This window comes from Anguilla rostrata, chromosome 2 (assembly GCF_018555375.3).
Source record: "Anguilla rostrata isolate EN2019 chromosome 2, ASM1855537v3, whole genome shotgun sequence".
NCBI lineage: Eukaryota > Metazoa > Chordata > Actinopteri > Anguilliformes > Anguillidae > Anguilla > Anguilla rostrata.
The window spans coordinates 50,808,721-50,836,631 of NC_057934.1; the positions used below are offsets into that span (position 1 = coordinate 50,808,721).

Below are 27,911 nucleotides of genomic sequence, written 5' to 3' on the forward strand. Positions count from 1 at the left end.
ACTAAGCTTGTGTAATTTCGCCTTTGCACTCCCATCACATTCACTTTCAAAATGTTTTTATTCTGAGGAAGAAAAATTACCATGTTAAACTTTGAATAAAAACTATTACAAATATATACATTAACACATGTTGGCACTATCGTTTCTGAAGTTTGTCATTTGTAACATTAACTGAAGGAGATTTTAATTTAATGTAATATATAATTGTTTTGGAAATCATTAAATATTAAGGTAGGGAGAGATTTCAACTGTCTTAGTATGTTTCAAATACAGACTGCATATTTTCACAGAATTTTGTTTATCTTAGTGCTGTGTGTTAAAGCTTTTTTCAGGGGAATATGTGGTAATACTACTGTATAATAAGTTTAGATTGAGATGTGAGAGCTCTGTGCTTTCTTCTGATGAACGGTATACAAAGTTGTATAATTGTATAATGTGCCTCTGGCTGTCAGTAGCATGCATTATCACTTCTCAGTCAGTATTTCAGCATATTCCATACCAGCCAGGGGGACCCCTGACACTCTGCCCTTCAGCCACCACAGCCTTCTTTAATTTTGTCATGCATGTAGGTATTTTCACTTTACATAGCCATATGCCCATCACTTACAGTTTTAATGGCGTGTTGCAATTAAGTACTAGTTGAACAATTGAAATTGTTTTAAAAATTCACATTTTAAACTATACAAATATACAATAATTTGACCATTATATACAAGTGTCTTTGTTTGTCAAACCATGCATTAAAAGTCAAATAGGCTATGTCCCATGTTTGGGGCATCTTTGCTGCACACTTCAATATTCTTGACAAGAAAAAATTGACATACTATTGTAAGAAAAAATGTAATCACGGGGTAGAGGTGGGATGTGAACTCACCCCATTTTGTGGTATTTCTGTCCTATTGGCTAACTCCTGTTGTTTTGTTTTGAAGGCGTGGATGGAAGGGCAACGGCAGATCTTCAATGTGTACGATTTTAATGCAGTGTTCACCAAGCAAAGGATAGAATGTTGACTGTTTGGATTCCCAAGGTATGGATGTCATATTTTAATGACCAAAGCTTACAGTAGCTTGTTTGTTTTTCCCTCCTAGCTTGACTACCCAATAAACTTTTTTAGATTACTATACGTAGGCCGAGGCTATTCTTAGCCACTGCCTATTCACTTAAAAAAAAACTCCCGAGGCACATCGGCTCTTTTGGGTCCTTTCGCCCCGTTCGAGGATAACAGAACACACATTTACCTCCGTTCGACACAAATTTTCCAGCTATGTTTTGGTTGTGTCTGTCTTCACATTATGTCCTATATAGTATATGCTCTAAATTATTCAATTTAAATTCGAGGTGATTATGATGTTACAGCTTCTAAAACGGCTACTCTCAAACAGATTTCGATGTATTTATTCATTTATTTATTTAGACAATTTGCGTTATATTTCCCGTGTAGATGCATGTATTTTATAAAACAAAAATAATTAAAACTTATAATAATAATAATAATTAACATGATATCCCTCGATTACGTTGGCTATAGCCAGCTACAAGATCTTGATTAGATGGTGCACGTCACGCAAAATGATGTGATGCATGTCTGTCTGGCTGCAGCATCAAATGTAAATTTACGTAATACAACATGACCGGCAAATGATGACTGGCAATATTATAATTCTAGTCCAAGTTCTAGTCGGTAGGCTACAGAAGCTTTATTTTCGCTGCAAGTTACTGTAGGGTATTTTCTTAAACGACGTCTTGCAAGACGACGAGGCTGTCAAGTCTGATGTATGGCTCTGTGATTTTACAGACGTGTCCATAACGTTAGACAAAACATTGGCTAACATACTAACACTGCAACATGGGGAGTCGCGTTATTTCCCTGCTTAGCAACCGAGTGCAGCTATCGCCAGGTTGTTTTCTAAGTTCTGTGAACATCACATTCAGACAGTGTACCGACAGCTATTAACTAGCTAGCTACGTATCATACTATCAGATATCATAGTTCATTCATTGACAACTAGCTAGCTAACATTGACGTTAGCTGGCATATTGATAGGTAATGACGTTACAAATATAAGATTACCGTTGCCGTTCTTTCCAACCGCTTTGAGTAACTGACTTTAGCTGACGTTGCCATAAAAGTTTTCCCGACCGTGAAAACTGCCTGGCTTGTTTACATTTTGGACGGATGCTAGTGGGTAAATCTATCGCTGTTTCCCTTGCAGAACTTTCGACACAAGCAAATCGGAAGCGCTATCTTAAAATTTCTTCTTACCATTTTTAATTCTATAAGGGTTGTGTGAAGTGAAGTCCATAGTATGATCGGCTTGAGCAATCACCTCTAACTGTTGACTACATTGCTGAGCAACATTGAGCGTAAAAGGATTTCTCTTTCTGAAAGGCTGTTAGCTGTATAGTTCCACCGTGTGCAGAGAGTTGAGCGCACCTCTGTGGATGAAGTTTATGAGAAACATTTGCGCCAGTCATGAACTGGCCAGTCAGCAATCTGACGTCAACGTTAGCACGAGAACTTGTATCGCTAGTTATGTCAGCTAATGTTCTGTGGTGAAATTGCGTCTTTTTAAAATGATGACTTCTGCTAATACAATCATAGGAGATAGCAAACGTTAGCTAACCCAGTCGACTGTCATTTCATTTTGTGTTGCTGTTTCTAGCTTGCCTTTGTGAGCATGCATTTCACATGACGCCAGAAGAATGAAGCTGTATAGCATAGCAGTAGTGCCTCCCCGCCCTCTTTCAAAAGTGTGACGTAATCAAGGTTTCATTCCCCTCCAGAGTTCACAAGCAGACCACAGCCCTCAATTTCAAAAGCGCCAATTTGTATTGTGTATGCACATATTTGCAAACACATATTGTATATATATTTGTATGGTTTCAGCCATATCTGTGCTGTCATCTTTAAGATACATTTTCCAGCTAACTGCCCACCAATTTAAGATAGCTGTAATTAAAATGTGAAGATTTACAAACCTGATATTTTCCGTTTTTCGAAGGATGACCCATTTTGTCTAACAAAAACGAGCTTAAAAATTGTGAATATTTTCAAAAATGTTTCAAAAGGTAGTATATTTTATTGTTGTTTGTTGTTTTTGTTACTTATAATAATATTCAGGCCAGGAAAATGAAATTGACCGATAGTACCCTTTTACCATATGGCCGATGTTAACCCTGGCCTTGGCCATTCACCTTGCCTTGGACGAGACAGAACTCAGACACGCTCTCGCTTAGTCTGTTTTGGGGGGCAGGCCCGCATAGCAAGGCGTCTAAGAGAGCTTCTCATTGGCTGTGAGCGATCACCTCATGCAAAAACATTGCTTTACAAATCCATCCCGACTGCCATGCGTTTTTGTAGTTTAGAGGGAGGTGTGTAATGTACACCCGCTCGCATTTCACTTTCGTCCTTAATTAAACTTCTTGAACTGGTAAACATTATGAAATAGTGGTGGTAATATTCGCGGATAATTCCTTGCTTGACTCTTCATTAGTTCTAGCTATCTGATCCATGTTCTCTAACGCCAAATGATACGTAGCTGTCAACATGGATTGCACTTTGGAAGGTAAATACACTTAATTGCGAAGATTTTTCCTCCTGTTGGGAATGTGATTTTCAGTGCACCCACTTCTGTCTGTTGGTACTTATGAGTAAATAGAAACCATTTGCGCTCAAGTTCATGTGTATTTAAAAAATTCGATATGGTGGATGTGGGTGTCCAATAATTGAATGCAATAATGATTCTGTAGTGCTGTGCGAGTGGTGGATAAAGTAAATGTCATAGATGCCATGCAGTTTGGTCTATTTATTTATTTATTTATTTATTTATTTATTCATTTATTCTTTAAGTGGCTCTTCACCTGAAAGCTTTTATTTCTTAATCAAAGACAAATGAATTACTTATGTGATTCATTTGTGTTACCTATGTGAGTTGAAAATGTTTTACGAGTAGATGGTGCTTACAGATTGTGATGTAGGGCAGCTAAAAGTGGAAGGAGAATGTGATTACTACTGCACCCCCGCTGTGTGAAAGGCATAAACCCAATTAAAGAGCCACCAGCTTGCTTATCAACTGCACCACTGAAGGACTCAATTAATTGCTAATTGGATTACTGTCAGTGACTGGATTAAAGTGGTGCCATAGTGACTGCATACCCGACAAAGGTGGAAAATTTGCATACATTTCACAGCAAAAAAGGGATGGTACTAGTTTCCTGTTGTATGTTAATTAGAACCACTGGTTCACTTGCTTGTTATTATTAACATTGAATGTTAATGTGGTCTCTGTCAAGCATGAGAGACATTATGTATTTATTATTCTTTATTTAAAGAATAATTGGTGTAAATGTTTCCGGCATGTCACCTCTATTATTTTTGTAGTCAGTAAAACAAATATAATGTGTTGAGATGATTTATTATTATTATTATTATTATTATTATTATTATTATTATTATTCATAATAATAATAATAATAGCTTTATTTGTATAGTGCCTTTCATACAGAATGCAGCTAAAAGTGCTTAACAGGAATAATAAAAGCAAAGGAAGACAGTGAATAACACAATGACCATAGTCAATTATACAAATTAAAGACATACCACAAGATTAAAAAATGGAGTAAAATAAAGTATTAATAAAAAAGTAATAAATAATAAAATATTAAAATGAAAAGCAATGAAATATTTAAAAAATAATAAAATAAGTTGCCACCTGAGTTTGCTGTTCTAATGATTTGTGGGAGAGTGTTCCAGTTTTTTTTTTTTTTTCTTTGTTAGAAATCTAGCGGTGGTGTTCTGAATGACTTGGGGTTTGTCAATAGACTTTTTCGGTAGGGCGGTAAAAAGTGCATTGCAATGGTCCACACGGCTAGAAATAAAAGCTTGTATCAATTTTTTTGGCATTCTGCTGAATTAAAAAAGTCTTACTTTGGCTGTTTCTTAGGGGGAAAAATGCAGTCTTGGTCACATTGTGATTTAAAATTGGCATCCAAAATAAATCCCAGGTTTCTGACTTAAGATTTTGTTTGTTTGTTGAGCCACAATTTTGTATTTTTTTAGTAATAAAATAATTTTGTGTGCAGAGAGCCCTAAAGTTTTGATTTGACATCCATTGTTCTGGGTTCTTTGTATTAATTTGATGCTTCTGCCGTGCACAGACATGCTTCAGCTCATCAACAACCAGGACATGGAGTTTGTCAACCTCTTTGAATCCCCTCAGTATGTTGGGTGTGCTTCTGCACAGGAACTGTCCGGCTCTCCCCATGCCAGCCCTCCTCCCTCTGTCCCGTCTCCCTCCTCATCACTCAGGGGGTCCAGCAACACCCCTCACTTGGATGCTTTATTGGAAGATCCTACCGTTCATGCTGTTCCTCCCCCCCAAGTGGACCAAACTCCTGCCTTTGTGCAGCCTCACCTCCCTCAAATACCGACTCCTGTGACACAACCAGCGCCCCAGTCCACTCAGCGTAACCTGGAGCCAAAACCCCAGGAGGTCTCTCACCAGAGAAATCCATCAACACCTCACCCTCCTGCAGGGATCACCTCTGGGTTCAGCTCTGACCCCCAGGCCATCCTCACTTCTCCTGTGTCCCAGCTGCAGCAGCTGCAAGCCCTGCGGCCACCAGAACAACCACGGCAGCTGCAGCCACTCATGAACTACTCGCGTCAGAATGGATGCACAGGTGTGATGTGTTTATTTATACATACAAATATATATATAAAATGTATTTACCTTTGTTCTGTTAAAATTTAGGACTGGGTTTCACAGTTTATTTCCAATGCATTTTATAACATGCTTGTATTGAGTCCACATTAAGCATTTTCATTAACCTAATTGCATACTTGCCTAAGTGATGAATGTATCTCATGCGTCGCAGTAATCAAGAAACGCAGGCTAATTGTATTAGGTCAGTGTGACTGTGGTGGGATGCTGGCAATGGGCCATGATAATGGAATTTGCTAACCAGTAATGTTGTTCCCTGTCTCTTTGGCCAGTAATGGCAGTGCTGACAGGTTCATAGTGTAGATTACCTCTGGACCACTGATTTCAGATGTTTGTCAGTGCTATTGATGACTGAAGGAACAAATTAGGAAAAGGCTCACCCGCTGTTGAACTTTTCTCTGCTTTTTTTAAGAGTTTGTCCTTGCGCAAATATCTGGCTTATGTCCCTCTTCCACTTGGAAGACTGTTAGCAGTGTCCAAGAGTTTTCATATTGACCAATGAAAATAACTCACATGACATTTTTTGTGTGACACTGAGGATTAATTGGACTGTGAAGAAATGGTACTGATGCATTTCCACTAAGAAAAGATCACTGTTCTTTACCAGCTTTTTGTCATGTAGATTTTTCCAGTCTGTAATCATTGATGAGAAAGGGCTATTATCTCAATTTTTGGTATTCATATCGATAAGCGCAGTTTCATGAGAGAAAGATAATATAATGGCACTAGATTTATTTATGATCAATTTTTGTTGAATTTAAATGCCTCCTTTTATCTTGTGTTCCACATGTTTTCATCAAGACGGATCTGACCATTTGTTTCTAACTCAGCAAGTCTCCCAACCATATACCAATCCAGTGGCCATCCAAACACAGGTTCACAGTCAGCAAACCCAACTGCTCTCGGCCGCATCATCAAGCTCACCCGCACAGACCTGCTCTCCTCATGTTCAGCGAGTCCCAGTGAGTCCGTGTCTGTCCGTAGGTGACCAATAATGAAGTGAAACGTGACGGAGTCTGATCCCTGTCTCTGATTGTAGGTGCTTCTTCAACCCCAGTTTATCAAGGCCAGCTCTCTCCTGCTAACTGCTCTGAAGCCAGATGGAGGCACTATGGTGAATTCTGCCTGTATCCCCACCCTGGCCACATCTAGCTCTTCTGTCCAAACCACCCCCATGCAGGTACTCAACTCCTGCAAAATAATACCCTGTTGGGCGGGGCAGTCTGCAGGGCTCTTTGTGCGTTCTGGCGTCACCTCTCTCTCCATGTCCCGCAGGCCCTGATGAGTGGCAGCACTTTCCTGACCACTGTGCCGGTGATGGTGGACACGGAGAAGCTCCCAATCAGCCGCATTGCCGTCGGCGGTAAGCCCTCAGGGCTGGCTAACAGGGGAGAGAAGCGCACCGCTCACAATGCCATAGAGAAACGCTACCGTTCTTCAATCAATGACAAGATCATTGAGCTCAAAGATCTGGTGGCTGGAACTGAGACCAAGGTACACTCATCATGTTAAAGAGCCATATTGAATAAAATACAGTATGCATGTCTCCGTATGGACCGTGTAGCCAGTGTGAAAAGGACCTAATGGGTGTGATGTCTCTGTTTCTCTTGCTGCTTTCAGCTGAACAAGTCCTCGGTATTGAGAAAGGCGATCGACTACATCCGCTTTCTCCAGCAGTCCAATCACAAGCTGAAGCAGGAGAACATAGCCCTGAGAACGGCAGTCCAAAAGAACAGTGAGTTTCCTGTCACACGCACTTCTGCAGCGCATGCTGTGTACACGGCAGCAGTCAGCCTCTCACTGGGCTCCTCTCTTCTAGAGTCTCTGAAGGATCTGGTGGCCATGGATGTGGACAGTCCAGGGTGCGACATAAAGAACGAGCTGCCCACACCCCCGCCCTCCAATGCAGGCTCTCCCGTACTCAATAGCACATTCTCATACTTCAGCAGTGACTCTGAGCCGGACAGCCCTATTGGAGATGACATCAAGGTACATCAACACTCACATACTCGCATACATTTACTTACACTAGATTTCATACATGCATGAAAATGCATGTGTTGGCAGTGTAAGGCTTCATGAACCCGAAAGTCTGTAATCGTCATACAATTTCAGTATTCACTGATTTACTATTGAGAATAAAATCCTTTGATTAGTCGCACATTGTACAGAAGGTCGACCCATTATAGGGTTCTTGAAGCACTGCTCTGTCTATATATACATTCATCATTATAAAATAACTCTGGTGCTAACTCCCACTTTACTTGTGTCCTTTTTTCTTGGTCTGCAGTCACCGGTGAAGTCAGCCGAGTCCTCCCCCAGCAGAGTGGGCCTGCAGGACCGCTCTCGCGTGGTACTGTGCACCTTCACCTTCCTCTTCCTCTCTCTCAACCCCCTGGCAGCCCTAATGAAAGGAGCGACGTCTGGCACAGCAGCCCTGAGCACCGCGGGGCATGCTGGGACAGGCCGCACTGTGCTGGGATTGCAAACGGGAGGTACTGTCAATATCATAACTGAATGTGTTAAATATTAATCACATTTACAGGTACACGGGTATTTTATTACTTTCATTACTCCTACTTAAATGCTGTTCAAATACTTTTTATGTAACAATAAAACAGTGTTTCTATGAGGTTTTATTTCCCTCAGTCAGAACAAAATAGAATGCACAATCTATTAATGACATGTAATTATTTTTAATTTCAGCATGGTAAACAAACTCAGAAAAGTATTTTAGTCTGAAATCTTTGTTTATTTATAATTTTGCATCACCTGATCAGACATGCATGCTTTGATTGAATGCTTTGACTTTGAATTAAAATGGTCTAAATGATTAAAATTGAAATGATCTCAATACTACTTAAAAAATTTCACTCTCAATTTTACTTTTCTATACAGATAGTCAGATGTATATGCCAATTTACAGCATGTGTATATACTACTTTATATTTACTACTGTATATATTACTGTAGTTTGTTAAAAGTTCACAATTCACTAAGGCACATTATGCATTCAGTTCTTTAGCGCCTTTAATATGTGAAATGGTGCATCTCTATTGAAGCGAGCCCAGCGGAGTCCACTGGCCTGCTGAACTGGTTTGGGCCCACCCTCATCCTCTGGCTGCTGAACGGCCTGCTCACGGCAGCGGTTCTGATCTGGCTGCTGGTTTATGGGGAGCCAGTGACCAGACCTCACTCTGGCTGCTCAGTCCTGTTCTGGAGGCACCAAAAGCAGGCTGACCTGGACCTGGCCAGGGTGAGACCCATAGAGCACAGGCTTCTCCCTGAACCGTGCTGTTTTTTGCGCTTTCAACCGCACTTTATGCCTGATGTTTCTGTGAGCACCAGGGAGAATGCACAGTAAGGTATCCCCTTTGCACCAGACTGGTTCAAAGGTGTTTAATGTTTCAATGCTGTAATTGCCTGCCAGCAGCATTTTAGATGTAGTGCACTCGCCTGTGTGCAGTTAAAGTTAAGGGCATTTGATGCGGTGAGAGTGGATCCTTGGTGTATTTTTGCACATACCCTTCTCTCCGTGTGCTGCTTCCGCAGGGAGACTTTGCTCAGGTTTCTCAGAACCTGCGGACCTGCCTGAAGGCTCTGGGCCGCCCCCTGCCCACCTCTCATATGGACTTAGCCTGTGCTGGACTGTGGGCGGGGCTCAGGCTGTGCCTGCAGAGGCTGTGGGTGGGGCGCTGGCTGGCAGGGAGGGCGGGAGGCCTTCGTTTGGACAGTAAGCTGCGGGAAGACACCTGCAAGAGCAACTGCGACGCTGCCCTCGTCTACCACCGCCTGCACCAACTGCACATGACAGGTAGGGGGTGCAGTTGAGACAACACTGCATTTCATCTGGCCCTCTACTATATCTCTAGGGAAAACCTGAATCTGCTCACAAGCTACAGTAAGTGCTAAAGACTTAGGGCCATATTTACAAAATTTTTAAGTATGCCGCAAATTACCGCCAGGGCCGCAAAATTCTGCGCCACCGCATATTTTCAGTTTAGCGAGGTATTTACTAAGATTGGTTATGTAAATGAGTACAGCCACAGCAAGTTATTTAAATTCACTGCCAGTACGTCAGCTGCGTCATGCGCATGACAGGAAAGCAAAGCAATGGAATGCATAAGAAAATGTAAGTTCTCCTCCATGAAGCTGGAAATATTGGCTGATGAAATCACTAAATGCATTTCAGTACTACAGTCACACAGTGTTGTTCTGGCGGGAAGAAAAGCTATATGGGAGGGCATAAAGTAAATACTGCCAGCAGTAAATACTGTCAGAAGTGAACAGTATCTATAATTGACTTAAAAAAATGGTGCTAAGACATCAGATGACACACCAAAGAATATAGTAAGATCATTAATTAAAGGGACATTTTACCCAAATTGCATAATTCTGTAATAGCTTTTTATGGGTAGTAGTTTCCACAAACTGGCCATTCGGTTCTCCTGCTATGCTGCTGCTAGTAGTGGATTTGAACCCTGAAATCCATATTAGCTGCAGCGTAGCAGCAGAGGAAGAGCCAGTTTATAAAAACTACTGCTTGTAGAATCACTTCTGCATGCTTCTGTCTCCCATCCTGCATGCACACATGGGTTCAGGAGCCCCTTTCTCCTCCTCTTTCTCTTCAGACAGTGGCCATGATAAATCAACATTAGCAGGCCATATGCATAAATTTCCATTCTCTCCTTCCATATTTTTGCGGTCTAATGTCAGAATGCCCTAAAGTACATATGCATGAACCCAAAAACGTACATTTTAGCGATTAAGTTATTTTACATTCTAGTAATGTTTTTGTTGTGAATTGACCTGAAATGACCATGTGAACCCGCCTCTTGAGAGCTGTGCTTGTGTTTGCGCGATGTCGATGTCGCCCACGGTGTGCAGTGGCACAGGGAGTGACTGGACTCTGTTGTTCTGGCACAGGCAAGCTGGGCGGCAGTGCCCTGTCAGCGGTGCACATGGCCCTGAGCGCAGTCAACCTGGCCGAATGTGCGGGGCGTGGTCTGCCCGCGGCCACGCTTGCGGAGATCTACGCTTCGGCTGCCCTGAGGGTCAGGGCCAGCCTGCCCCAAGCTCTGCACTTCACCTCTGTGAGTACTGGCTCAGTGCGTCCCTGTCTGGGGTTTCTCAACACCCGTCTGCCCTCTAAACCCGCACAGGCTGTTTTAAAATGCTTTCCTGGTGTTGCTGTTTCTGTGTTGCGCTGTTGGTGCCGACCTCCTATGTGTGGGAGAGGGCAGACAGGCACGCTGTCCTTGGAGACGAGCACGCTGTCTAGCTGCTGCTTCTCTTCTCTCAGCTGTCCACAGATAAGCTCAGACAGTGACTCAGAAGAGGCCATATATAGTTCAATGCAGAAGTACTGAGACAGTGACACATCTTTTGTTGTTTTGACTCTGTACTCCAGCAAATTGGAAAGTAAAGCAATAGTAATTGCTTCGCTGTTTCTTGGCCAGTTGTGTGCCTTTGCATTATTAGTTCATGCACAATAATGCTATTGGTATGATCCAGATTTTATACCTGACCATAGAGTCATTCCCCACACTAGAATAGTGGCTCAACAGGATGAGCTATGGTGCAGTTCAGTATGTACACACTTTAGTGCTTATAAACCCCCCTTTTCGGGTGGCGTGCGGGCTGTGTTGTCATGCGTGTACTGTATCTGTGTGATGTCATGTGCGTACTGTCTCTGTGTGATGTCATGCACGTACTGTCTGTGTGATGTCATGCGCGTACTGTATCTGTGTGATGTCATGCGCGTACTGTCTCTGTGTGATGTCATACACGTACTGTCTCTGTGTGATGTCATGCGCGTACTGTATCTGTGTGCTGTCATGCGCGTGCTGTCTCTGTGCGCAGCGTATGTTCCTGAGCAGCGCGCGGCAGGCCTCGCTCTCCCCCAGCGGGAGCGTCCCTCCCGCCATGCAGTGGCTCTGCCACCCCACGGGCCACCGCTTCTTTGTGGACGGCCGCTGGACGGTCCGCAGCTCCCCTAAAGAGAGCGTCTACAGTCAGGCAGGAAACGCAGGTCAGCTACATCCATTCCTTTTCTCACCCGTCTTATTCTGCCAAAAGTGTGAACCACCACCCCAGCTTAAAAGTCATCCAGAAAGACAGTTTTATATGTCTAGAGTGACTTGGAAGTTAGTGTCAGGGTATCTTGTGAATACAGGTTGTTCTCTCTGTAGAGGAGTTGAAAGGCAGTTGAATGCGGCCCAGAAGTGATGGTTGTTTGTTGTTGGGGTGTTGGTTTTGTTTGCAGTGGACCCGTTGGCCCAGGTAACGCAGGCCTTCCGGGAGCACCTGCTGGAGAAGGCCCTGTACTGCGTGACTGAGCCACAGAGACACGAGTCCCTCTGTGAGGGAGAGGGGTGAGTTTTGCCTCGTTTACCATCAGAAAAGGCCCAGTACCGCTCATAATGCACGTTAACGTCATTTCTCACAGCCTTGGGAACATCTCTGCCTGGTGCCCTCTGTGACTCATCACAAACTCTCCGTCCGCTCCTACTATACATGCTGGTCTGTGTAGTTCATTTTCCATGTGGGAAAGACTTCTCCTTGTCCTGCAGGAAATACTCTGACTCTTTGGAGTACCTGCAGCTGCTGTCAAGCTCATCTGATGCAGCTGGAGCCACAGTACAGACCTTCGCCATCGGGACCAACATGGCCACTATCACAGGTCAGAATCAGAAAGTATTGGGTCTGGGCTGTCTTCACCCAAGCCAAATAATACAAAATATATGTAATCTTGTTGAATGTATCAGAATACACCCTTACTCATTTCACTGTTATATGACCCCCAGGTTGTGACCTTCACTCTAAGTGGTGGTCTTCTGTGCTGGTGGTCATGATCAACTGGCTGCAGGGAGATGCTGCTGCTGCTGAGAGACTCTACCCAGCTGTAGAGCAACTTCCCAGGAGCCTGCTAAGTGCAGAGTGAGACAGACAGACAGACTCTCTCTCACACATACACGCACACATACACACACACTCTCTCTCTCTTTCTCGCTCTCTCACCCACTTAAACATACACACACACACACACACACACACACACATGCACACACACTCTCTCGCTTTCTCTCACCCACTTAAACATATACACAGACACATCTGCATCCATCCATACATACACTCAAGTACGCACGTACAGTACAGGAGTTACCAACCCCTTCACTGTATTCCTGGAAGCTCTGTCAAAGTCTATGATATATTCAATGAAGGTTGTTTTTGAGCAGCTTGTCTTTATCATACTCAAGCGCAATATTGAACTTTGTATTCGAATGTTCAGGAACCCTTTGCCCAGAGCGGCCCTGGATACATTCCGAGCGGTGCGCTCCCTGCTGGCCAAACCAGAGAGTTACCAGCTGAGCCTGTGCTACAGTGACAGAGCCAGTGCCCTGGTGAAAGACAGCCTGAGCATGGCTGCGCACTCCCACAGCAGCAACATCGACCAGGTAGCCCTGCGCTCACCTGGCTCACTCGGCGTCCGGGCCATGACCCGGTGATCCACGCATCCGTGTGCTCCCTTACAGTTTCAGGATGACTCTCTGCCTTGGCCAGGGCTGTTGTGCATTGTAGTTGCATTGCATGTGTCTGTACTGAGTGCAATGTGTCTGCAGTGCAACACAGAGCTGAGCAACACTGCAGCGCGTGTTAGTGACTGCATCTGTGTGCAGAGCAGTATGCTACACCTGCACCTTATTTGCACTGATGTTACATAAGCTAGCAACTCCAGCCTGTGTGAAAACAAACCATTGGCAATCAGAAATGCTACTTTTATTTAAATTAGCACTGAAAAGCATATTGGAATTCCATGATTACACATAATTTATCTCAACGTGTGGTACGTTTTTCTTACAGAACATTTAACAAGAAACTAAATTGTGTTAATAATGAGAAGATGAAATATTATTTTCTCCAGTTTGCAGTGCAGTTTTCTCAGCTCAGTCTATTCCCCTTAGGCAGTCAGTGGATCATTTGGCTTCTCTCAGGGGATATGTTACATCTTTTGTCCCTTAAATTAAAAAGAACATTCTTTTAGCTGTAGTTCTAATTGTCCCAGGCCACTGACGGATTAAATACATCTATATGCCCTACTAAATTTGTGCTATGTCTGTGTATGAAGGTGTATGTGCATATGTTTGAGGGTGTATGTGTGTGTATATGAGGGTGTATGTGTTTATCTTGTCCTTCTCCGTGTCCCAGATGGTGGTGCTGCTGCTGTGTGACCTGCTCCTGGTCTTGCGCACCAGCGTGTGGCAGCAGCAGCAGCTGAGCTCGGGGCCCGGTGGGGCCCTGCAAGCCCGTCCCCAGGATCTGCGCGGCTTCCAGCAGGACCTGAGCTCCCTCAGGAGGCTCGCGCAAAGCTTCAGGCCCGCCACACGCAGGGTGAGAGACCCGAGTCAGGCGCGCCACTCTAGAGATCGAATTACAGCCCTCAGCCAACACAGATCTATTCCTGAATGATCAGATAAAGGCACTTGTGAACAGAGCCGGGAGGCCTGAAAGAGCAAGAGGGAACAATACAGAGTGCAGAAGTTCAGGACCAGTAGCAGTGTAGATGGATACTTAAGAAGTAATGAAGACACCCAGACAGGATGCCTTTAATGAATTGAGTTAGCCAGACAGTGGCTGTGCTAGCACGGTGCTGGAGGTGTTCCCGGTGCACGCCGGCCTGCTGACTCCTCCCCCTGCCCGCAGCTGTTCCTGCACGAGGCCACGGCTCGGCTGATGGCTGGAGCCTGCCCCACCCGCACCCACCAGCTGCTGGACCGCAGCCTGAGGCGCCGCCCCCCGCCCGTCTGTAAGACAGGTGAGCCAATGACTGCAGTGCCACAGGCAATCATCTGCAATGGCATGCTTATCCCTGAAGAACTGTTTTCAGCTACTGATCGAATGCATTTAGGCTGTGTGAAGACGTATGTGTTGACATTGAGTAGATACAAGGTCTCAGGTATCCCTGACAGCCAAAACAATGTGGGCCCTTTTCTGGTACTTGTGTTTAAGAGTGGTCTGGAGTAGAATAGAGTAGAATGAAGAGTAAAAGCACGTGTGTCCCTGCAGAGGGGTGCAAGGCGAGGCTGGGACAGCGGGAGCAGGCGCAGACGGCCATGCTGGCGTGCCAGTTCCTGCCCCCCTCCTTCCTTTCGGCGCCGGGGCAGCGGGTGGGCATGCTCACCGAGGCCGCCCGCACGCTGGAGAAAGTGGGCGACCAGCGCAGCCTCCACGAGTGCCAGCAGATGATCGCCAAACTGGGCGGCGGCACAGCTGTCACCCCCATCTAGAGCCACACGCGCATGCGGCTAAAAAACACAACCTCACACCCTACATAGCCTCACACGACCTCACACCCTACGCATCCTCATACCCTACACAACCTCACACCCTCTCACTTCCTACACAACCTCGCACGCTACACAACCTCACACTCTCTCACACCCTAAACAACCACTCACCCTCTCACACCCTATACAACCTCACACTCTCGCACACCCTCTCACACCCTACACAACCTCATACCCTCTCACACCATACACAACCTCACACCCTCTAACACTTTACACAACCTCACACCCTCACACCCTAAACAAGCTCACACTCTCTCACACCCTACACAACCTCACACCCTCTCACACCTTACACAACCTCACACACTCTCACACCCTATAAAACCTCACACCCTCTCACACTCTACACAACCTCACACCCTCTCACACCTTACACAACCTCACACACTCTCACACCTTACACAACCTCACACACTCTCACACCCTATAAAACCTCACACCCTCTCACACTCTACACAACCTCACACCCTCTCACACTCTACACAACCTCACACCCTCTCACACCTTACACAACCTCACACCCTCTCACACCCTACACAACCTCACACCCTCTAACACTTTACACAACCTCACCCTACACCTAACAGCTCACACTCTCTGACACCCTACACACCTCACACCCTCTCACACCCTACACAACCTCACCCTCAACACTTTACACCTCACACCTCACACCCTAAACAAGCTCACACCTCTCACACCCTACACAACCTCACACCCTCTCACACCTTACACAACCTCACACACTCTCACACCCTATAAAACCTCACACCCTCTCACACTCTACACAACCTCACACCCTCTCACACTCTACACAACCTCACACCCTCTCACACCTTACACAACCTCACACACTCTCACACCTTATACAACCTCACACCCTCTCACACGCTACACAACCTCACACCCTAAACAAGCTCACATTCTCTCACACCCTACACAGCCTCACACCCTGTCACACCCTACCCAACCTCACACCCTCACACCCTACACCGCCTCACACCATACACAACCTCACACTCTCTCACACCCTACACAGCCTCACACCCTCTCACACCCTACACAACCTCACACCCTCACACCCTACACAGCCTCACACCATACACAACCTCACACCCTCTCACACCCTACACAGCCTCACACCCTCATACCCTACACAACCTCACACACTCTCACACCTTATACAACCTCACACTCTCACACACCCTCTCACACCATACACAACCTCACACCCTCTCACACTCTACACAACCTCTCACACCCTACACAGCCTCACACTCTCTTACACCCTACACAACCTCACACAACCTCACACCCTCTCAAACCCTACACAGCCTCACACTCTCTCACAACCTACACAACATCACACCCTCTCCAGCCCAGTGGCATACGGCTTGGACAAAGGAACAATATCAGAGGAACAATATCGTCAGCTGACTCAGAGAGTGCTCTCAGCTCTATTTTGTTTTGTTTTTTTAAATTCCCATCAATTTCTGTTTAACATGGTCATGTTCGGTTTGAAGCCTTTGAGCGATGGATTTACCGACCTTGATTCTTTTCCTATAATTTCCATTTTTAATATTTTGTGCACATTGCACTGAAAATGCTGTGATTTATTTTTCATTTTCTTTTTATTAAGGTGCTCTGCCTCAATGGTGTTTGGCCACTGTGTGGTGCAAGTAAGCCTGCACTCACCAGGGCTTGCTTCTCACCCCGATGATAATCGCTCTGGGCTTTGAGCAAATATGCACTGTTGGATAAGCCCTAAAGCACACTTTGACCTGGTGCACATTCTGAAATCGCACAAGCCTGTTTTCAGCCAAGGCTGACGTCTGCCTGTCTGTCTGTGGGCTAGGAGTCAAATGATCTGGACAGTACCTCGCATATGATTGAGGGAAAGGCCTCCGTTTCTATAGAGATATGCGGATCTTGTGTATACTTGCACTACCCTAGTTGGGCTTAATTTAACATATGCTTTGTTGTTTCAACTTGATGTTCTCATAGTGTAATTAATTTTTTTTCTTGTGTAAATGGTGCTGTAAATCTATTTATAATTTTGCGTAGTAAGTTTGAATAATTGACATTTTTAATTTAAATAATGATTCATTTTCCCCTGGACCTTTTTCCATTGTTTGTTGTTGGATGGGGCTTGAGGTACCTGGATGTGGAAAGAGCAGGAGGGAGTATTTATGTGGGAAAAGGTCACCGGTTGGACATCCACAGTATTTGAAATGCTTCAGTGAAACAGGACTCAGAGTGGGCATAGGTTCTGCTGCTATGAAAATGCATAGAAACCCTTGTGCGTGAGAAACAGTGTTACCATTGTTATAGCAGCAGCATTTAGCAGGTTATTGCTTGTGGTCTTTGGCGCATGTGAAGGGGAGGGAGTGAATCTGAGCAAAGTATCCTCATTTCCAAAACAGAAACTGTGGTGATGAACCATGTCTAACGTCAACATCCACCTTCCTCCCTGCATGAATGAAATACAGGTTTACTGGACCATATGGTCATAGCACAGCATTACATTCCATATAAATCGTTTTCAATGATAAGCTATGAACTGTACATTTTAAAATGTAGAAAATATGATTTATAAAAACAAAGTATGGGAATGCAATTCATAATTCTGAAACTTGGAGAATTCCACCATGTCTAAATACCATGTTTATTGATTAGGATTATTTTATTCAATAATGCATCAGGTTTTCTCTAAAGTTGCTGAGCAACTGAAAACATGGAAACAAATTGTACTGTTCTTATGTATTGTCTTCTGAAGGTTGGCATCACTTTGAGTCAAACTCCCAGTGTCTGACAGGAATTATGAAACATTTCCCACTATGTTCAGTGTTATAGTCCTTGTTAGAATAACCCTGATGCTTATGTTTTACATTTTCAAATGTTATGTATCCCGAAGACAGCTACTGGAGAGAACCCATGAAGAAATAGTTTATTTTTCTCAGCTGTAGGTCTGCAGCAGTATTTAGAATTGGAACACAAAGCACTTTACCCAATATATAATTAGCATGTCTACTCAGAAGTGTAATTTATAATAAAATAAGAAATAGTGATCTTTGTGATTATTTTCAACCTAGCTGGCTTCCTCTTGTATCATGAAAAGGTAAATAAAAATATGATTTTGTAACATGCTGCTAAGTGATGGAACATTTTTGAACACACTACAAAGCACACATGGCAATGCTTTGTGAAGTGTAACTCATGCAGTAACCTGTAGGATTCACTTGGCCTTTCGAAGGATGAACGTTTATTTTTAAACTATTTAGCTAGGAATGTGAGCAGAAAGTTCTTATTTTTTTCACAGCTGACCTGTAGAATCTAAATAGGCAACTATAATCAGGGAATTATGAGGTGGCCTGATCTGCTGTGCTTCAGAAAACTAGGGTTAATACTCCTGGATATCTTTCCAAAAGTGTTACGGTATCTTTAATGGAATATGACGGGGATTTTGAACCTTTCACATCTACCCAAAGCACGGTACAGTCAAGAACACAATGCCCCCACTCCCATCATGGCACAGGGTCTATGTCCCTTCGGTCCTTAGGGAAATTGCCCCCTACTGTTCTGTTAGCACCATTTCCAGAAGCAACCTAGTTTTCCCAATAGGTCCCCCATCTGAGTCCAGTCTCATTTAGCTTCTGCTGCTCAAAACGAGGAGGTTTAATGGCGGTACGACTGCCTTCTATGAAATGATGCACCACTAGCTTCGCTGGCATCAATGCATTAGTCTCTTTATGGCCAGAAATGGGAGTATTTAAAATAAACTAAAACAACCACTGAGCATAAGATTAACAGTGAAAAAACATCCCGACAAGAAAAGCAACATTCCAAAAGTTATTTTAATCCATTCTTTTAATAACCTTTTATTGGCAATTACATATTTATTTATATAAAATAAATATCTCTAAGAAATACTATACACAAGTATTTAAGTACATCACATCTTACAATTAAACAGTCAAATACTTATGTACACCATAAAATAACTGTGGTAAAACTTGCCAACTATGTGTGATATCTGCTTTGCCTGAATGCTGACTATATATTTTTCATTGTTGTTTTTTGCATCTAGTTGAACAAACTGACAACGTAAACAAGCTCCCTGTTTAAGTTTTCCTTTTACCTGGATGCCAGCGACATGCCAGTATTGTGCAGGAAAGAAATCAAAATTCTATTAGTCTCACTCCTCAACAGAAATTTGTGCAATAACAATTTGAACCTTATATCTGCCTATAAATATTAATGCAAAATAACTGCATAAAAGGCTGATTTGTGGTACAGAAATGCAGACTGAAAAATGATCTTTGTTACAAGTGACCTGGACATTCAACATTCGACCTGGAGTGGACATACAGTATTGGATGAAAGAATAACACATAAACAGTACAGATGATGATACAAATAAATTTGGTCACAGAATTGGAAATTCACATTGATATATCTAGGAAGAGCATTATATTAAAGTACATCTAGTTGGCACTGATGCTTGAATCTGAATACATTTGAATGTGGCAACATTGAAATCTGAAGTGTTTCAACATTTGACACCGAGTGTGGGACTTGTAGATGCGGAGTGTGCATGTACTCGAGTCAAAACAAATGAGCCTTAAAACAGAATGACACGTTTGTATTAAAAAACACATGAGAACCTTTAGTCACAGACTGCTCTGCATTTAGCCAAGTTTCTCTTTTGTATCAATGATTAAAAATCATTGTTTTTATTTTAAGCTTATCTTCCATTCAGGAAAATGAATTGATATGGGTAGTGCCTCTAGAAGAGAAAAACCAGTAGAAAAAGACAAGAGCAATTGAGAATGCTGTACAGTAGACTTGATCCAGTATGTGTATTGCTGCTACGGTGCTACGGGAGAGCTCCTTTTGGGCGTTTCACTGTGGAGTGTTGAGCTGTAATCCATATTGGCTTGTCAGCAGAGGGATGTATGTCCTTTGATGCACTGCATAGGAGAGCTTCACAAGGCTGGCTGGGCTTTACAAAGCCTGGAAAGGAAACAAAACAAACGGAACAATCCAGATATGCATTAGGGAGCGGCTGCTGGTAGAGCAAACACTGGCAAGCACAAAGACACACACAGTTCAGCACAAACACACAGACTATAACAAAGATACACTCCCCAGTGCAAACACAGACAGACACAAAAACAGCGAACATGCCGAAAGATACACATACTACAGACAGCTGCACACAAGGGAAAGTCCCAGTACATCGCAAGCACGTGTTTAGAGCACTATACACAGGGCAGACACCCTGAGTGGGGCTGGGGCTGCTTGAGTCTTATTCACATTTAAATGGCCTGCTCCATGGTCGGCCAAATGTGCACTGTACTCAGTATCTTCCCAATGGATGCTTTCTCTAGCACAGGAAGCCCGGAACTGTGTAGACCAAGTCCAATCATCTCTCAGCAAATTTCAGCCAAAACCCAGTTTTTTCTCTAAATAAAAGCAAAACTTATAAAACCGCCTCTGGCCCAACAATGGTGATCTGCTAACATGTATAATATGTAATCAATCCTGAGCTTGGTTTATATAAAATTAGCTTGTGTGGATGCAGCAAAAAGAAACATATGCTACCCCTTTTCTTCCCTGCATTATTTCCGGAGAGCCCTGGACAGAGGTGCTATCCCTTCTCTCTCTTTGTTATATGAAGGCAGTGGAGTGGCATTGCGGAGACCGAACTCTTGAGACACCCGAGTTGGTGAATCACTTTGATGTGCTCTCTGCCTGCTCTGAGATCTCATTACGTGGGAGGCAGAGAGGGGAGGCTGTATTGATCAGCAGCCAAGTTCTCTTCTCCGTCAGTCTGCAGAGGATAGGCTGTTGTTTTTCACACAGACCTGCTTGCTATTCTGTGCTCAATGTCAGCCCATGCTCCAGCTCTGACCTTCCCTGATTTTGCTCTTTGCTGCAGTGCTAGAGACGGGCCATTAGGTGGCGTGTAGTGCTGCCGCAGAACCAGGTAGCATGACAGAAAAATCAACATTTCTGCCTTTTCAGAAATGCCTAGTTAAAAACAGATAATCTTCTCGTAAACTGGACTCCTCATTTAGACAATATGCTAATTAAGTTGTAAATTATTCCTTTAGTTTTATAGTTAGTCTTTTTTTTTGTTAAACACATGAATTGGCAAAATTCAATTAACCTGTGTATTCAGGTGCCAAGAACAAATTTAAATTTAAAAATGTAAAAATTAAAAAATGTAACTTTAATTTTATTATTTTTAAATGTTACTAATATTTTAGTTTTATGTTGTTGTAATATTGGTACCATTGCAAATGAGGGCTCAAACCTCAATGTGTCTTCCATGGAACTAAGCAAAGGATGAATAAATTAATAAAGGAACTGCAGTGCTTGGAACAGAAAATGTCAAATTAGTAACACTAATATTTTAACTGGAAATAATTGATGGATAGAGCTAGTAAGAAAAGGAATTGTGGATGCTGAGATGCAGCCTCTAGAGATGCTGTTAAATAAGCACTCTACTTTTACAATGCAGCAGATTCATTTAATTTCTATCTTTTAGGGCAGTAACATAAAAAAGAGCAATGAGAAGACTTTTAGTTAATCTATGAATTCAAGCTGCAAACACTGTGGAGGAATGGTTTCTGGTAAGAAAATAGAGTTACCTTATGTTTTGTACATTTCAATGATAAGCTTTCTTCTAGCAACAAACAACCTGTAAAGGCAAGATACATAGGGTAAGAACCAGAAGAGAAGAGAGTTAAAGTTAGCTATCAGTTGTGCACTCTCCTTGATTAATATTGTCCGTAATTGAACGAGTCTGTCCTTTGACATGCTAAACTGCCTATGCCAGGTTCAAGCTAGCATGCTTGTGAAAGAATGTAATGTGAATCTCTGCCATAAAAGCACAAAGCGTTTTCAGAGAGAGAGAGAGAGAGAGAGAGAGAGAGAGAGAGTACATTGTACACACACTATTTCTCCACAGGCTCTTACCAGTCTCTTTGGCACAGACATAGTGGAATTTCTGGTGACAGCCTTTGCTGCAGCAGCTGACTGATGCACCCACATCCTGGCACTTTGAACACCTCTGTGTTGTGGAGAGTAAACAAGCTTTGAATGTTGCAAAGTTTATGATGAAACACATTGCGCTGTAATATAAAATATTCATGCATATTGGTGTGTGTGGGCTTGACCTTCTAATCTTAAAATGAAACTATAATCAAATAAAGAATTTACTTTTCTGGAAGCTGTGTGATACTCACATTTGTCGCTTTCTATATAATCTAGTTTATAGATCGCAACTGCAGCATTTCTCAATAATGGCCTGGTACCGTGTTGACAGGAGAGTCTGAGATATTTACCATCTCAGCAGCAGCATTCACGGCTTCCTGCAGTCCATACAGCTTGCCAGCAACCAGGAAAACGCTGCTGGTCCAAACAGCACAAGCTTCGTGAACCCAGTTCTCCTTAGCCTCCACTTCTAGTTCTAGCTTCCGAAAAACAGCCCCGCTGCCATCCTGCAACCTTGAATGAGCTGCCCCCTCCTCCCTGATTCTCCTTTCATAGCTCTGTGACTGCTGCAGCTTTTTGTACCGCTCCAGAAATTTGGGTCGAATTGTGGTACTCTCCCCTGATGCCTTGTCCGCTTTCTTGGGCCGCCCAGGGCGGCCAGTGGCACTGCTCCCCCCGCTAAGGCTCTTTACACCCCCCCTCTTCGGTGTGCAGGCCTCCCCCGCACTGCAGTTCACTGTTACTACCTCATCCCTAGACTCCAGTTTGTACTTAAAAGACATAGCCTTCCGTGGTATGCTGTCCTCAGGGTAATATGGTCCACACAGGTCCCCAAGCTCTCTGTAATTGGCTGGTTTTCCACACAGGCAACAAGTAAGACACTTGTCAATCAGGTGTTTGTTCACTAAGGGTCCCTGCAGCATTACAGAGGAGTTTGGTATCACCTTAGCAACAATGACTGGGTTCTGTATTTTGGGAAATCTCTTTTTCTTGGCTTGGAGAAGCAGCTCTTCCTCAGGCCTATTGATGACAGCACAAAAAGAAGCAAATTCTTCTGAACTATCAATGTACACATATGGACTGAAGAGTTTATTTTCATTTTTTTGTGGTTTGTACATTATATATTTTAAGCAAATCTCTGGCTGCTGCCCCTCTACCTCTGGATTGGTTTGCAGTCTGTGTCGAGTCTTAAGTCTCCACCCATTTTGTGTAGGCTTAACATTGTGTAAATATTTTTTATTTCTCCTGTTGGGCCCTGTTTTTGGGATTATTGTTTTGTTTTTGATGCCTTGTTTTGCCAGGGCTTTAGCCTGGGTATTTCTTGTTGGGGCCATTGGATATCTTGGCTTTTTACTCACACTTGTGTGTGCAGGGGTCTGTGTGGGGGGCATCTTCTCCCCTGCTGGAAATGGGGTTGGTGTCTGCTGCTCTGCAGTGTCAGTGCTCTCTAAGGATGTTAGACCCTTCCTCTTTTTCCTCCTCTGCTTTAAATGCATTTCATGGTTGTTCTTGATTGCTCTTTGTTTAGCTAGTCGTGGAGTATTAATGACTTGACTACCCGCTCCTGACACTAACTCGGGTGGATTTCCATTCTCTGTGGACAGCTGTTTTCTCCATTTTATAACTGAAGCTTTGACAACTGTGGAGTCTTGTGTTTCCTCCAATTTCTGAGTGATTTCCTGCTGCTCTGGCTTCACCTCTCCTGCCTCTACCGTTTTTGCTCGTTCCAAACTTTGTAATGTGGTTCTTGTCACCAAATTACCTTGTACATTTTCAACTTGAGGATATGTAATGTGCTTTTTTGACCCTGGTGATGTAATTTTTTGAACCATTGCTTCATATTTTAGGCCTCGGCCTTTTCTAGGGGGCAGATACTTTGTTTTTGCTGGATACTGAGGCAGCATACAAGGAACGTCACTTATATTAGCAGGGGAGGGATCTTTGGCAAGGAAACCACTCAAAGGTATATTACAATTCTCTCCTTGCATTAGATTCTTCTTGGGACCTTTGACTCCCATCAGCTTAGTTTTTAAAGGGGGCTGCATCATTTCTGGTTTGTTTCCTTTGACCCCTCTCTGTTTTTTCACGGGTAATGGGGAATGGCAGCTGGATTTCCTCTTAATGGAGGACACACTTTTGTCTGATTTGCTAAGCAGTGTTCTGTACACGCCCTTCCGATGGACAGAAGCAAGGTTTTGTTTGGAACTCACACAGTCCTGTTCTTTTAGAAATGCTGTCCTTTGTCCCTTCATTTCCTTCAATGCCTTGGGTAGAATGCACATAGTCTTTCTCTCCTTCGCTTTTTCTTTCAGTGGGTTCTCCTGTGTATGTTTTCTCGATCTCAGGACCATGGGCCTTTGAGCTTTGACGCAGGGAGATAAGCACAAGGTGGTTTCCTGGTTTTCATCTTGCTGTCTGTTTTCACTCAGGCCTCTCCTGCCCTTCCTGTGACCTATGATCATAGGTTTTGGGCCTCGCTGCTTCCTCCATTTGATTTTAGATATTAAGCCCTTGGGATCACCTTGAGAGTCTTTGACAAAACCCACATTGGAGGGTTTCTGCCCTCGTTGCCTTTTCAAACGGACACAAGTTTTAGGAGTAGCCATTGCAGTCAAAGAGCGAGTACACATCCTTGACGGGAAGTTTTCTGTTAAATGTGTAGGTGTCTGACTAGAAAGGTCTTTGTGAGCTGCCCTTGCTTGTTCTACAAAAACCATGGTTTTACTGGGTGGCAAATCAATTTCCTGAGGAGCTGCTGGAACACAGTCCCCTTCCACACTGGAGAGTCTTCTGATTCGAACACTTGTGTGCATTAGCACTCCAGGCTGGCGTCTCCTGCCCCTCACATGTCTTCTGTTGAACACCCTATGGTTTGCAGAGGTTGCCATTGGCTCAGATTTAGTTGAAGGTGTCACTGCAATAGGGCAGCTTATTCCAGGATCAATTTCTTCATCACCTTTTTTTGGGGAAGGTGGAGTATCAGCCCAGGAAGGTGCTGAGTGCATCATTGACTTGCCTGGTAGCTGAGGAGATTCTGGCTCCAGCACCACAGCATCGCACTGATCAATGTGCTCCCTTGCTTGGGACAGAGGTGTTGCTTCCTCATTAAACACTGAGAAGACTGCCTTCACAGAATTAGTCTGAGGTGTAATGTCGCAAATGACTGACCTCTTTTCTGAGCCTGTGAAATCTGTGTCTTGCACCTCCACATCCACATTAGCTGGGGATGGAGACTTTCCCTGCTCTGGTTCTGGGCTGAGAAATTCTCCAGATTCCAGTGACCATGTTATATTATTAATGACCTCCTCAGAAGATGACAAACTCTCCTCCTTACTCACTTCAGCAGCCTGACTGGAAAGGACAGAGTGCTGCTCTTCATGTGCCTGAAGCCTCTCTTTCGGAGTAGTTGAAAGACTCTCTTCAAAAAGCTCACTCCTAGAGTTCACATGTGGAAACTCCGAGTTGTTCTCTTTCATGGTTAAATATTCATCCCCCCAAACAAATCGTGCTCTTTTCCCTGTAGCATCCGAATCAGGAAGAAACTCAGATTTGTAAGTTTCAGGTTGTACATCAGAGTCCGCGTCTCTCCTGCAACTGATATCAGACGAATTGCAAAGCCGTTCAGAAATATCCCCATCGGCTGGACTATAATTCTGTACCAAATCCTGATACACTTTTTCATCCTTGTCATTGGGGTAATTGTTGACACTCAGGGCATCGCTTATCTTATGTAAAACAGACAGACACTTCTCTTCCCCCGCCCATTCCTCCTCCTGCTTGCATGCAATGACATCAGCCTGCTTCTCACATTCTGTGAGGAGCTGTTCTTTCTCCTCCTTCCTCTCCTTCTCCTCTAACTTCTCTGACCAGGCTGACTCCTCAAAGTTCTCCTTGATTGTGTCCCCCAGGCTCTCCCTGTCTGCTGGAGAGTTCTGCTCTTGGTTTAGAGAGTCCGGAACAGCAATGCTGATGGGAGACTTCTCTGATCTTAATTCCTTCAATATGGTGTTCAAGTTGTCACCCCCAGTTTGTGCAGTCCTGTGTGAGGCCTCTGAATTACAGGACATGTCATTGGGCGAGGTCATTACACAGGACGGGACCACATTCAGAGTAAACTGGGGGTTTGTGGTGGCCTGTGCTGGGCTTGGGTTTTGCCCACAGTAGTAGTAGCTCCTCTCCTGTTGGTCTTCAGAGCTGTTGGGGCATCTCCCCTCTTGTAGCCCAGTGTGGATGGTCGAGGGAGTGCTGAAAGTTTCGGACACAGGGGCAGAATGCTGGGAGTCTGAACACGAGCTGTCCTCAAGCGTGTGAAGCTGGCCCTTATAGTCCTCCCCTTGTTTAGGATTGTTACGTTTGCTGCCCTTCTTGTTAGCTATGAGTGCTTCAGAGAGCAGCAGCTGCTGGACATTGTTGGAAATGTTTTCCACCTGAGATGTTAGGGCATTGAGACTCCACAAGCTGGGATTGGACAATAGCTTCTCTGAGAACTTATCCATTAGTGACCCTGCATAGCTGGTTGTCTGATGATTGATGCTGGAGGATGGGTGAGACTGCGGTGGTAAATGTAAGCCTTGCTCTTGTAGACTGGAGGATGATGAGGCCCCTGAGGTGATGGGAGGCTGGCTGTACAGGAACGTCTCAGAATGGACCATTAAGGGGGAAGAAGTGGGGTTGTAAGAGGGTGACCTGCCCACCGACCTGGCAGGTGAGTGGCTAGCATTGGGACTGCAGGTCTGGTAGTACTGCTCTGGGGACCTCACAGAGATGTCTGATAGGCAGTAGCCCTGTTGTGGCTGGCTAAAATGTTGGTATTTTGAGAAGCTGTCCTGTGTGCTGGGAATCCCCTGCAGAGGGGGTTGTTGTTCATATCCACTCCTGGAGGGAGGCTGCTGGTAGGCATAGCTGTTCTGAGACCTGTAGCTACTCTGCTTGAGGCTGTTGTTGTTGTTTCCTGGCTGCCTGCTATACTGGGAATTTGGGGGCATGGGATAGCCTTTGTAACAATGGGGTGCGGCATTGCATTTTTCTACATAAGAAGGCGTAGGGGTTGCGAGAGACTGAGTATGTTGGGGGAAATGGAGGTGCCCTTGGGTGTAGGTCATAGCAGATGTGGTTGTATCTTGTGGGAGTTTCTGTTGGTGATGGCTGGTGTACACTGGAGTGGAAGGCTGACTGGCATGGGTGCACTGGTTTTGTGAAATGGCTAGCATATTCTGTGGTAGAAACTGAGATCTACCCCCTGCCCCACCTGTTGATTCCAGCCTGCCAAGCACACTCTGTTCATATTGGGACATGTGAGAAGAATCCTCCCATTTCTGCTGCAGATGACCTTCATTTATGTACTGGGTAGAGTAGGCAGTGTTAAGATGGCTGCTGTATCCACCCTGTAAGTGCTGGCTTGTGATTTTTCCTCCATTGTACTGTTTCTCAGCCGTGGCAGAGTTGCTGGCATAGCCAGGGTAGACTTGCTTGCTGTAACAATCCTTAGCTCCCGCCCCTGCTGCTGCTGCTGCTGCTGCTGCTGTTGCTGCCACTGTGAGAGAGTGCGCCTCATAGCCCTGTCTGTTCTGGCTGTGATGATGTCTGTAATTCTCAAGGCGTGATAATTCATAGGGCTCCTGCTGGTGGCAGTGCTGGTTACCACGGAAACCACTCCTTTCTCTGAAAGACTGCATGACTTCGACTAGGGCACTCTAAAAAAAAAAAGGAAACAAAACAGAGAGAGTGTGCTTAGTGCTAAACTTCCCTGCTTATATTTATCGTTTCATCTCATCCTTTTTACTTTAATGCTGTCTTCAAACAAGTGAATGAAACCATTTCATGTTTTAGACTC

At 44.2% G+C, this 27,911-nt stretch overlaps 2 protein-coding genes and 1 long non-coding RNA gene across 4 annotated transcripts in view; 1 reads left to right on the top strand and 2 right to left on the bottom strand.

The window, feature by feature from the left end:
- The first annotated feature begins 3,307 nt into the window (after nucleotides 1–3,307).
- LOC135248356 (sterol regulatory element-binding protein 1-like) lies at nucleotides 3,308–15,649 on the top strand. Its single transcript, XM_064322894.1, has 19 exons — nucleotides 3,308–3,566; nucleotides 5,158–5,682; nucleotides 6,525–6,685; nucleotides 6,763–6,903; nucleotides 6,999–7,217; nucleotides 7,344–7,458; nucleotides 7,543–7,712; nucleotides 8,014–8,218; nucleotides 8,786–8,979; nucleotides 9,276–9,537; nucleotides 10,650–10,816; nucleotides 11,586–11,754; nucleotides 11,989–12,097; nucleotides 12,296–12,405; nucleotides 12,530–12,662; nucleotides 13,018–13,183; nucleotides 13,935–14,117; nucleotides 14,430–14,541; nucleotides 14,793–15,649. Exons 1-19 carry the CDS (start codon nucleotides 3,548–3,550, stop codon nucleotides 15,011–15,013), a joined length of 3,381 nt encoding a protein of 1,126 aa, XP_064178964.1. The 5' UTR covers nucleotides 3,308–3,547; the 3' UTR covers nucleotides 15,014–15,649.
- Nucleotides 15,518–16,207, bottom strand: LOC135248357 (uncharacterized). Of its 2 annotated transcripts, none has more exons than XR_010328413.1 (3): nucleotides 16,090–16,207; nucleotides 15,745–15,761; nucleotides 15,518–15,644 (listed from the first exon to the last, which is right to left on the bottom strand). It is a non-coding gene; the product is annotated as an uncharacterized LOC135248357 (long non-coding RNA). The 2 variants fall into 2 exon arrangements; XR_010328414.1 differs by having other exon boundaries at nucleotides 15,567–15,650; nucleotides 15,743–15,761.
- A 3,520-nt stretch (nucleotides 16,208–19,727) lies between these two features.
- The window catches only part of LOC135248355 (retinoic acid-induced protein 1-like), a 35,263-nt gene continuing 27,079 nt past the window's right edge, over nucleotides 19,728–27,911 (bottom strand). Inside the window, exons 2-5 of the mRNA XM_064322893.1 lie at nucleotides 22,429–27,771; nucleotides 22,061–22,154; nucleotides 21,733–21,782; nucleotides 19,728–20,089 (exon numbers count right to left, since the gene is read on the bottom strand). Of these exons, the coding sequence (XP_064178963.1) occupies nucleotides 20,081–20,089; nucleotides 21,733–21,782; nucleotides 22,061–22,154; nucleotides 22,429–27,753 (5,478 nt within the window). The 5' untranslated portion in view covers nucleotides 27,754–27,771 and the 3' untranslated portion in view covers nucleotides 19,728–20,080. The remainder of the gene's footprint in view (nucleotides 20,090–21,732; nucleotides 21,783–22,060; nucleotides 22,155–22,428; nucleotides 27,772–27,911) is intronic.

Coding starts and splice junctions, on each gene's coding strand:
- LOC135248356 (XM_064322894.1), top strand. Junction 5,683..6,524: donor GCGTCAGAATGGATGCACAG/GTGTGATGTGTT, acceptor GTTTTCATCAAG/ACGGATCTGACCATTTGTTT. Junction 7,713..8,013: donor CTATTGGAGATGACATCAAG/GTACATCAACAC, acceptor CTTGGTCTGCAG/TCACCGGTGAAGTCAGCCGA.